This window comes from Anopheles maculipalpis, chromosome 2RL, assembly GCF_943734695.1.
Source record: "Anopheles maculipalpis chromosome 2RL, idAnoMacuDA_375_x, whole genome shotgun sequence".
NCBI classification, from domain to species: Eukaryota; Metazoa; Arthropoda; class Insecta; order Diptera; family Culicidae; genus Anopheles; species Anopheles maculipalpis.
Window position 1 is genome coordinate 81158163 of NC_064871.1, and position 11601 is coordinate 81169763.

Genomic DNA, 11601 nt, shown 5'->3' on the forward strand with positions numbered 1-11601 from the left:
CGAGTTGCTTATAACTAGCAAAACGAGCCAATAGCAATAAAATTCCCGTCCATATTAATCCATCATTCATCGGCGACGTTATCGGACAGTTGGAACAATTCAATAGAGCCTCCTCCTCCGTGCGCTTGCTTTTCAATGCCGCTTATCGTTTAGGATTTATGGGAACTCATGGACGAAAGAGCGCAATAAGAAAATCACATAACTGAATCACTCCTATTTGGTGTTCTCCTGGTTTAAAAAAAAAGTTGAAAAATCGCCTAAGAAAAACTCATTCACAATTTGGGTTTACACAATTCACACTCTACAGCTGCTAGTTTTGTCTACGTCGACACTCGGCCGTGGTACAAAGATGTGCGTCTTATCAAGCTCGCGAACCTCTAATGACTGTCACCCGAAGTGGTTGCACCGATTGCCCTATGGGCCACCTCATCATCGTGAGCAAATTTTTATCGAACCCAGCGCTAACGGAAAGTCCCTATTTAGCGCGCGCAACACTAACGACGAATGGCCGGTATATTACCTGCGATAAGGCGCGACCATAACGGGCGCATATGCTCCGCGAAAGATTAGATAAGATATCTCGACTCGCCGTTAGTTTCCGAATGTTTCCGAAACGGAAGTGAAGGCTTCGGTGATGTCGTGTCAAAAAGATTTGAGAAGAAATTGAGTACCTTCCCAAGGTATCTCACATTTTACGCGTCCCATCGGAAATTACACGCTTAAAGTACGCGTCCTAAGCGCGTCTTTCCACTACATTCTTATCATCCTTCACGATGAACAGCAAAGACCACGATAATCGATCGGAGGTTCTTATCGAATCCCGGTCCCCATGCTAGTTACCAGTGCGCGCGATAATACCATGTACCGCACACGAACACACAGCCCAAAACACAAACCATCTGGCCAGGTGATGTGTGTCCAGTGGTTGGTGTGTGATCCCACAAGTACGATAAAACAGCATTTCCCGTGTTCTATCGCACAAGACAGAACCAAGTTGGGTAGTTATTTTACCGACAGCCTGGGCAGAAGCCAACGTATCGGCGCTAAAAAAAAACGAGTTCCACGTGAAGTCCTGCATTATAATTGCTTTGTTTTACTGTACCCTCTCAGTGCCAGTAGCAGATGGCGATCCGGCAAGCTGTCGAACAACGAACGGAAGAAAATGGTAACTATGAAAGCTTGGAAAGGGCCGCCTGATAGCGAATCTTATCGCGGTTTCTTTCTGTTTCTGTATTGATTTGCATCGATTTGCATCGACAACGGTTATTGGGCGTGTTCGGGACGTTTGTTTGATGTGTGATTCGTGGTCCCGACCGTGTATGTCTAAGCGAAACCGGCGAAATGGATTTGGAATGTAAAGCGTGACTCAATAAGCTGGAAGGAATAATTGTTGAACCCTATTCCAGGCAACCGGACTACTCATCTTGGGAGGTGTATAACATTTTTTTATTCGTAATCCAATTGCGGTTTGATGTTCTAATGAAAATTAAATCAAGTTTTTTTCCTTCTATTAATATATATACGATACCTCTCCTCTCAGTCGTTTCAATATTATGAATTTTTAAAAGATTAAATGTTTGTTAAAATTAAAAATCGTTAAAAATAATTGTGTAAGTGCCTTCAACGAAACGGGGATTAGATATTCTTTCGGCACCCGACACGAACGTAGCACGCGCGTGTGCCCTGGATACTCGTTGTGAACGTTGTCCATTTAAAAGTGTTAAGTTTTAATGTGTTACAAATAAATTAAGTTTAACCTACAAAACACAAAACCGTCCCATCGCAACTCAATGACTACGGAAAGCCAAATCAGAATTTTTCGAAACGAACTTTACGGAAACGACAAACTGCTATGCCCCCGGACTAGCATGGTTAGAAAAACGAGTTCACCGCACCAAAAGACACGCCTGGGAAGAGCAGGGAATACGGGAACTCGAACAGATCAGAGAGGAGAGGCAGTCCCAGCCGAAAGTTTTACCAAGCGATAACAGGCCGCCGAAACAATTTCATACCTAAGGCGACCTGCTGTTGCTACTGGTTGGTCAGTAACCAACCAGTGGTCCTCTCGCGATGGGCTCCGTACTTTGATGAACTACTTAACAACCAGTTCAACGAACAACTAGAGGCTCCACTAGCAGACGGTCCCGATGTACCGTCGACACCTGACATCGAGGACACGCGCAAAGCAATCCGTTGATTAAAGAACAATAAAGCACCCGGAACCGACGGAATCGTAGTCGAACTGGTCAAAAACGGGGGTGCTACTCTAGAAAATGAGGTTCATCAACTTGTTATTGATGGTAGAATAGCGAATCGATGGCATCATCTATCCCATATACAAGAAGGGAGATATGTTGGACTGCAACAACAACAGGGGTATTCCGGTGTTGAATACCGCCTGGAGGTGGATACTTTGGGAACCATCTGCTATAAGTCAACCCAGATCCTGGGAAACGCTGATGATGCAGATATCATTGGTCTGCGGCTCTCCCAGGTAGTAGAGGCCTACCAAAGGATTGAGTAGGCGGCAGAAAACCTCGGCTTACAGATTAACGAGGCTAAGACCAAATTGATGGTGGCACCATCAGCTGCGCTACTAAGAAATCCAGAACTACGTGGGGGTGATGTACGGATAGGTGACCGCAAATTCGAAGTAGTCCAAAACTTCACCTATCTCGGGTCTAAAGTCAGCACCGAAAACAGCATAGAGGCGGAGTTGTGCGCTAGGATGCTGGCGGCCAGCCGGTCATTCTACAGCCTGACGAAACATCTCACCTCAAAAAACCTGTCGCGACGGTCGAAACTGGGACTGTATCGTACCTTTCTAGTCCTAGTACTCACATACGTCCCTGAGACATAGACCCTGTCCAAAACAGACGAACTTTAAATATCTAAAACATTGAAATTACTTGGAATGGAGGCAGCCAAATTAATTTACTAGAAAGAATATAAGTAACATTCAACACAACATTGCATTAATATAGGATACCGCATAAAAAAGTTATAGGCCTCCAACGTTGCTGGCTACCCGGGTGCCTAGCCCGATTGCCTGGAATATTATCTTTTTCTGGTTGCCCGGGAAAGGGTTAAAGTTTGATATAAAGGTGTAAAGCATTTGAAATTAACCTTTCAACGGACAAAATTTTGAAGTTACCCTTGTCGGTTCCCTTCATACAAGTGATACCATGCGATCTGTTCCTTCGTCAACGATGGTTCCACTTCCAAACGCGCAAGCTCCATATCGTTCATAGTAATAACCGTTGCGTTTAAGTCATTTGATACTGCAATGAGGGCCGCCTAAAAATTTGCAAATGGGTTTTAAATTTTAAATTTTGTTTAAATCAATCATAATAACATTGTTACCGTTGTACAAAGGTTCTCTAGATCAGCACCCGAGAATCGATATGTATGTCTTGCGATCGTTTCCCTATTAACGTTTTCCGCAAACGGGATCCGGTTGGCCAGTTTTCTCAATATAGCTAACCGTCCGGCTTCATTCGGTGCCGGTATGTGGATCAGTTTCGTCAGTCGTCCAGGACGCAACAACGCATCATCGACCAAATCTGGCCGGTTGGTGGCCGCTATCACAACGACCCGTTTGGAATCCTCGCTCAAAGCACTGGCCATTTGTTCCGCCTGCCCAATACCATCCATTTCCATGAGCAGTGTCGATAGGACGCCCATATTAGCTGCTCCCGAGCCATGTTTCTTACCGGTCGTGCCACGATTACCCACGAGGGAATCGATTTCGTCTAAAAATACCACCGCCGGTGCATTGGTGCGTGCCTCATTAAATACGCGTGTGATAAGCTTTTCCGCACCGCCCACGTACGGTGAGTAAACTTGCGCCGCCGACAGCGACAGAAAAGTCATACCGGTTTCGGCGGCCAAACATTTGACGAGTGTTGTTTTCGCACAACCTGGTGGCCCGTATAGCAGGATGCCACGAAGTGGATGAATACCGAGTCTTCGGAAGCGGTCAGGATTTGCTAGCTGCTCCACTATGCAGAGACGCAGATAGGCTTTAAGGGTATCCAATCCTCCGCATGAATCAAGCGACAGGGAAGGGTCCATTCCTCCGACGACCCCTGTTGCGGTACGAAGACTGCTAGGACGATTTTTTTTCTGCACCTCAGCGAGAATCTCTTCAAAGGGTAGATGTTTGCTCTTGATCTCTCGTACGAGATTGTAGTAGAGCAGCTCTAGTTCCGCCCCAACGTACCCGGCCGTTTGGTTTGCAATGGTTTCCAATTGTTCCTCGGTCAGCGAAAGTCGTGTGACCTTGTTGAAGCAGCGTAGTATATCAATCCGCTGCTCTTTCGATGGAACGCCCAGTGCAATTTCCTTATCTAGCCGGCCAGGCCGACGGAGGCGCGTGTCCATACTTTCTATGCTCGAAGTCGTACCGATGATGATAATATTCTCCGACGATTGCTTATACTGATCTACCAGCGATATAAACTGGGACGCCACACGTGTTACATTGACCAGTTCTTGGCCCTTCTTCATATCGATCTTTGGACAAATCGTATCGATGTCTTTTACCAGCAGCAAGACGCGTTTCTCTTTTTCGATTAACTCCTCGAACAACTTCAACCGAAGGAAGGTCTTACGCATTTCCGCTTCCGTTTCGCCTGGCAGCGATCGTAGACAGTGAGATCCACGAATCTCAAACAGTGGGATGTTTTTCTCTACCGCCAACGCTTTCACTAGACCGTACTTCCCCGTCCCTCTCGGACCATGAATAAGAAGTGAATGACCTTCCGTTAGTGCAGTTTCCAATTGCACTCGTGCACTATCGATTCCTCCCAGCTGTTTAGGCAACCGGGTGTTCGAATGGAAGAATAATTGGTTAATTCTTATCAGTGTGGTCGCCCCGATTTCACCGTAAAACGAGTCTCCTTGCGTATCTTTTACGTATGCGGCACAGATTCCCATACTTTCCTCGCGCAAGCACCGAAAATCGAGTCGCGTACCTTTGCAGAAGAATGTAAAAGGATTAAAAAACCCACGCACTGTATCAATCAGGCAATCTTTCGTTGGCAGTAGATTCACTTTTAAGCTGGAACAATCCAACCAAACGTCGATCAGCACTTCTTGGAAATTTTCTATCACCGTTGTTATAGGAATTATTTCCACTAAAGTTTTGTTTTCGGTTGAAATGCTTCCGCGATCAGTTTCTTCCACTAGTTCAACATCGTGATAGGCAAAGTACGATACCCGGAACGATGATTTATGATCCAAATGGGCATATATTCGCCAAAGAAAGCGACGTCCGTTCTGCAAGCGGCAAATGTACGGCTTCCCGGGAAACATTGGCCCTGTGCCTCGTTCGAGACCCTTCGGCCACAAATAACACGCCTGAAGGAGAGTGTTCATTGGTTCTAGTTTGGGATTAAATTTAAGAGGCAAATTAAAGAATTTGCTCATTTTTCTTTTCTTGCGGAAACGAATGCGGCGTGCTGCGGATTTTAGAAGTTTATTTTGGTTAGCTTGCAAGGTTCTTCTTCTTCTTTCTTGGTGTACAGGCTATGGAATAATGTAAACAAACTGACTCGTTGTGTTGCTTTTGACATTCGCACATGGTGTTTGAAATCGAACGAAGCTGTCAACATTATTTTCGAAAGTTTTAAATTTAATTTTCTTTTTTTGTGTTATTTTATTGATTCCTGCATATTTAACGGAGTGCACAAATGGCAAAATTTAAAATGTTCGGGTTTTTCAAGTAACAAAGCTACATACTCATCAATCATAAATTATGTGCGATTTGACTATGCGGAAAGACACGTGAAGTGTGTGATTGAAATATTTCAACATTGAAATTTCATGAATTATTTCACGGACTGATTTTGAAATAACTGTTCTCTATTGCGTACATTCCTTTTAGTCTCTTCCACATCAGTTGCACTATGGATAGGACTTATCATTGCATTTGTTTCATTCCTGGTGTTGATTGGTAAGGGTTATCATATTGGAAAAATCGACGACGAGCTCATAAGTGCGGGCAGCACAAGCTGGGAGACCAAACTTCATGAAGAGGAGCAAATACTGATTGTTGGGTAAGAGTAGCCTGTAGCTTTTAAATGCAAACGAGTTCCATGTTATTCCTTTTATTGATAAAGGCACAACCAACTAGCGATGAATATAGCAAAGATAGGAAATAATAGTCTACGAGAGTTCGATCTGCATTGGGATCTCCAGCGTCACACGGTTTGGAGCAACATCAATACCTCCCGTACGGATCTGATCCGTCTCAGGGCAGGGCAAGTCAACGGACAGCTGTGGTACGTTGGATTGAACTGCACCAACTCCCCGCTAGAAGACGTGCAAAGTGTATTCGAACAGATAGACAGCATGCGGCGATTGATCGAAACACATCGACAGGACCTTGCACTAGCGACATCACTATCCGAGCTTCATACAGCGATCCTGCAAGGAAAGATTGCTTCACTGCTCGCTGTGAGGGGTGGACATTCGATTAACTCGAAGCTGGGACTGTTACGATCACTTTATGCACTAGGCATCAGATGCATGTCGCTAGCATCGGAACGTAATTGCTGCAGTTGGGTTGATTCTTCGATAGTGGATTTGCAAGATATTGGAACCGCCGAAATGCGACGGGATCTTTCCCTTTGGGGTCGAATGGTTGTGTGGGAAATGAACCGGTTAGGTATGATAGTGGATCTGTCCTATGCTAGCTATGGAGCGGCACTGGATGTGTTGCGATACAGTAAAGCTCCGGTAATATTTAGCAATGCAGGTGCTTATACAATCAATCGACATCATCTTAATGTGAGAGAGGACGTCCTGATTCCATTAGCTACCCAAGGAGGGCTAATTATGGTGAGCTTCGATCCTACCCTGCTGGGAGGATACACGATCGATAACGTACTAGGTGAGTGTTACTATTTTAGAGAGTGAATAATACATAGAGTGTTACTTATCCACAAAATGTCCAACAGAACACCTTAACTACTTGCGAGAAGTTATTGGACCGGAGCACATCGGCATCGGTAGCGGGTTTGACGGGTTTGATAATGTAATCGAAGGCCTGGAGGATGTTTCGACGTTTCCCAATTTGTTCACCGCACTTGCAAAAGGGAAGTACACCGATGGCGAGAAATTCGCTCCATGGACGAACGACGAGCTTAGGAAGTTGGCTGGACTTAACTTTCTACGCCTGTTTCACGATGTCGAACAGGTGAAGCAGGAACTCTCTAGAGAGCAACCGCTCGAGGATGACGGATTGGAAGATATGTTGGATTAAAATAAAGGATAGATGTTCTTCGTTTTCGGAAAAAAATTGCGATATGTTTACATTTAGACAAATGGCTTATCATTTAGGTTGGCAATAAAACGTTTGCCAGTATCGTCGCTCAGCTGGCGCGCTATCTAATCCATGTCAGTCACTGATGACCGTGATAGTGAAGTAAGTCGTAGACACGATACTCGATTGTACATGCTTCAGTATATCGCTCGCGGTGGTAAGGTTAGGATCCGTCGTAAGGATGTTTTTCCAAACAAGTGAGTATCGAGCAGTTGTTCAACCTTTGTCTACCGCAAACTAACAACTCGATGGCTTAAACAGTTTTAAGCAACAAAAAACTGCTCACCGCTTGTGTGATAGCGGTGGTGATAACGATCTGTGCCATTGTGGTACCGATCGCTGTCGTCAACTCATACGATGAAGCTTCACCCACGTCCAAGAAGTTCTCCGGTCGAGAGGTACTCGACGAAGTACCACTTATAGATGGGTAATTGTTGTTATTACGGGTTGTAGTGTGTAGAAAGCTAATTAAAGCAACGCTTTCATTCACAGACATAACGATCTTCCGTTCAGCATATATCTGGTAGAGCGGAACATGATCAATAACTTTAACCTTGACTATAATCTTAAGGTGCATCCCGTGTGGGCTACTGTAAACAGCAGTCATACGGATATTCCCCGATTACGTCAGGGTAAGCTTGGTGCGCAGTTCTGGGTCGCGTACATTCGATGTGCAGACACGCAGTACAAGGATGCAGTTGCACGCACGTTGGAGCAGATTGACGTCACGAAGCGCATCATCAAGAAGTACCCGAACGATTTCAAGTATGCCGATTCAGCGGATGGAATTATGGCAGCTTTTAGCGAGAAGAAGTTGGCCTCATTGATTGCCGTTGAAGGTGGTCATTCGATTGATTCCAGGTTGGCGGTACTGAGATTGTTCTACGAGCTTGGTGTACGGTACATGACGCTGACACACTCTTGCAACACACCCTGGGCCGATGCGTCTCCGATAGACGATGTTAGTCCCGCGCCATCCCAACTCACTAACCTGTCCGCCTGGGGACGCCACGTGATATGGGAGATGAATCGTCTCGGTATGATGATCGACATATCGCATGTTAGCTACGGTGTGATGAGTGACGTGCTTCAGCATAGTCGTGCACCGGTCATCTTTAGCCACTCGTCGGCACATGCCGTGTTTGAGCACCACCGTAACGTACAGGATGACATTTTGTGGGAGCTCGGCAAGAAGAAGGGAATTGTGATGGTTAACTTCTATCCACTGTTCGTCGGAGGAAACACTATTGACGATGTTATCAGTGAGTGAAATGAGAATTCGGGCAAAGTTCTGAGGCGCGTTTATAACAAAGATTTTTTTTCTCGTCTGTCTAGAGCACCTAAACCACATCAGGACGATTACTGGAGTTGATCACATCGGACTTGGAGGTGACTACAATGGCGTAGCAGTTACACCGGAAGGCCTGGAGGATGTCTCCAAGTATCCGGATCTTTTCGACCTGCTCGCAGATGGCGCCTTGCGTACTGGTGAAACCTTCGAGCCCTGGACGAGAGAAGATCTTCAGAAGCTGGCCGGATTGAACCTTTTACGAGTGTTCCGCGAAGTAGAACGCGTACGGGACAGTTTAATCGATGAAGAACCATTTGAAGATTTAATTCCATACGAAGAGTTCGTACAAGCAAATGTGGCGGAACAGCCGTGCATGTCTGACATTGATATGCACAAGAGTTAAATTCTGGTTACAACTGGGACACTCCTTCTGGGTCACTTTTACCTTCGTTTGAGAACATAAACGAACGTTGAAGAGCCTTCTGTGCATCTGAGCATGTAAATAAATGCCAACTTTATCACCTGCGTCACCATGATAAGCGAGTTCTTTGAGCCCTATTCCCAATTCTTACCGACAACAATCGTCGTGCCAATTGTCACCACAATCGCTTTACAATTCGATCGTCTTAATCGACAAGATAGCGTAGAGGCCGGGCGCCTCTTCTTGCACGAGATGAATGATGATAGAGCGATACTTAGCAAGGTAATTATTTTACGACTATTATCATATCACAGCCGGTTGATACGCTGTGGAATGGGAACAGCGTGTACAAGCCTAAGCTCGGGGTAAAATAATGCGAAGCACTACTATGCAGGTTTAGTAGTGACTGGACCGTCGAGTAAATCGGTGCCAACTGCCGTACGGTGAGTGAGTGTTTGTGTGTTTGTGAATGTCCATTAGAAGACGATGTCTTGTCTAGCTAAAGGTAATTAACGTGTAGGCGACAAATTACCGGCTGTGTTTGATTGCATCATGGAGTGTCTTGTGTAGAGTTGGATTTATTGGATCATAACCGATAGGAACACTGTTTGTCTGATGTAGGAGATTGGAATGAATCTGTTTGACTGTGGAAAATTCGTATTTGACAGAAGCGTGGTTGGTGATGATGATGATGCCTTAGAGTTGCTTTGTCATGGTGTAAAATGAATGCAAAATGATATGACGTTCTAAGGTGGACGATTAATTCTACTAATCAACCTAATCGAGTGTACTATTTAGTATACTACACGTGTAGTACCTAGAGTGAGTAATTTCTGAACATCTGATTCACATCTTTCTAGTGATGGCGCACAAAAAAATCCTAACAATGGGTGTACTGATACTGTTAGGTGTCGTAGCCGTGGCTATAGCGGTTCCAATCGCTACCAACAGTAACTCCGATAACAACGTTGTACCGCAAGTCAATCAATTTTTCGGAAGAACAGTACTGGATGAGGTTCCATTGATTGATGGGTTAGTAGTGCATTTTTCAGGCAAGAACTCAATTCCCACCGTATAACCTCCTTTCTCGTGTGTGCTAATAGACATAACGATTTGCCGTGGAATCTTTACAATTACGAGCGCAATCAGATCAACAAGTTTGAGCTAAACACCAACCTGAAGGCGCATCCCGTCTGGGGACCAGCCACCAACAGCCACACGGACATACCTCGCCTGAAGGCAGGAAAAGTGGGTGCTCAGTTTTGGGTAGCATACGTAGGTTGTGACAACCAGTACAAAGATGCGGTAGAGCGTACACTCGAGCAGATTGACGTGATCAAGCGAATGGTGCGAAAGTACTCCGATCACATGAAGTACGTCACATCGACCGAAGGCATTATGGAAGCGTTCCAGGAGCGTAAGATCGGTTCGCTGATCGCTGTCGAGGGTGGACATTCGATGGATTCTCGTCTAGCGGTGTTGCGAATGTTTTACGAGCTCGGTGTGCGGTACATGACGCTGACACACTCCTGCAACACACCGTGGGCCGATGCTTCACCGATCGATGATGAACCGGGAGCGACCCTGCGGAATGTTACCGGCTGGGGAAGGAATGTGCTGTGGGAGATGAATCGGCTCGGTATGCTGATCGATGTGTCGCATGTTAGTCACGGTGTTATGGTGGAGGTTTTGGAGCACACGAAAGCACCGGTCATCTTTAGTCACTCCTCTTCGTACGCCGTCTTTAACCATCATCGCAACGTGCAGGACGACGTGCTGAAGCAGTTGGTCGAAAACAATGGCATTATCATGGTGAACTTCTACACAGGATTTATTGGTGGCAGATCGATCGATAATGTTATCGGTAAGGATTTTGTTGCAAGACCACTTTAGCAAGTATTCGAATGTATTTCAACCCTCTTGCTTGCTATTTGTAGAACATCTGAACTACATCAAGAGTATCACCGGACCTGACCACATAGGGCTCGGTGGAGACTTTGACGGAGTGTCCGATGTGCCCGAGCATCTAGACGATGTGTCCAAGTATCCCGATCTGTTCGATTTGCTTGCGGATGGAATGTACAAGAATGGAACCACCTTTACACCTTGGACGCGTGAAGAACTTCGAAAACTCGCGGGTGAAAATTTGCTCCGAGTTTTCCGTGAAGTGGAACAGGTCCGGGACAGTATGGTGGATGTGGCACCGTACGAAGAGTTGATTCCTTATCAGGATTTCGTCGATGCCGGTGTAGCTGAGCAACCGTGCATGAGCGATATGGATATTCATAAGCAATAAAGCTAAAGCCATCCCAAAACATTACTTGAAAATAGCCATTTAAAAAAATAAAAACTACCAGAAAAAAGGTTCACCCAATTCAAACCATTTTGTCACATAAATCAGGACCAACATTCGAAAGGGTCTTGCTTCCCTTTTATTGGGAACACATTCAGCAAAGCAAACAAATCCCTTCAATCTGACCAGAAAATGTGCAACTCTTGCGCATTGTTGCTAACCCCGACAAGCTTCATTGTCCGACGCCCATCCTTTGCCTAATGACCGTC

At 45.4% G+C, this 11601-nt stretch overlaps 2 protein-coding genes across 2 annotated transcripts; both read left to right on the forward strand.

The window, feature by feature from the left end:
- The first annotated feature begins 1109 nt into the window (after positions 1-1109).
- Positions 1110-7268, forward strand: LOC126568224 (dipeptidase 1-like). The gene is made up of 4 exons (XM_050224668.1): positions 1110-1165; positions 5888-6059; positions 6123-6895; positions 6963-7268. The coding sequence occupies exons 1-4, from the start codon at positions 1123-1125 to the stop codon at positions 7265-7267; spliced, it is 1293 nt and encodes a 430-aa protein (XP_050080625.1). The 5' UTR covers positions 1110-1122; the 3' UTR covers position 7268.
- Positions 7269-7459: 191 nt separating this feature from the next.
- On the forward strand, positions 7460-11335 carry LOC126567532 (uncharacterized). Its single transcript, XM_050223751.1, has 9 exons — positions 7460-7524; positions 7589-7754; positions 7820-8589; positions 8663-9016; positions 9434-9477; positions 9523-9544; positions 9900-10071; positions 10143-10903; positions 10977-11335. The coding sequence occupies exons 1-9, from the start codon at positions 7509-7511 to the stop codon at positions 11333-11335; spliced, it is 2664 nt and encodes an 887-aa protein (XP_050079708.1). The 5' UTR covers positions 7460-7508.
- The last annotated feature ends 266 nt before the right edge of the window (positions 11336-11601 follow it).

What these genes read in the sequence shown, in the direction of transcription:
- LOC126568224 (XM_050224668.1), top strand. Translation starts at nt 1,123, where the DNA reads ATGGCGATCCGGCAAGCTGTCGAACAACGAACGGAAGAAAATG. An exon ending in ACAACGAACGGAAGAAAATG is followed by an intron (nt 1,166 to 5,887) that starts GTAACTATGAAA and finishes CATTCCTTTTAG; the next exon opens with TCTCTTCCACATCAGTTGCA. An exon ending in CACGATCGATAACGTACTAG is followed by an intron (nt 6,896 to 6,962) that starts GTGAGTGTTACT and finishes AATGTCCAACAG; the next exon opens with AACACCTTAACTACTTGCGA.
- LOC126567532 (XM_050223751.1), top strand. An exon ending in GAAGTACCACTTATAGATGG is followed by an intron (nt 7,755 to 7,819) that starts GTAATTGTTGTT and finishes TTTCATTCACAG; the next exon opens with ACATAACGATCTTCCGTTCA. An exon ending in GAGGTTCCATTGATTGATGG is followed by an intron (nt 10,072 to 10,142) that starts GTTAGTAGTGCA and finishes GTGTGCTAATAG; the next exon opens with ACATAACGATTTGCCGTGGA.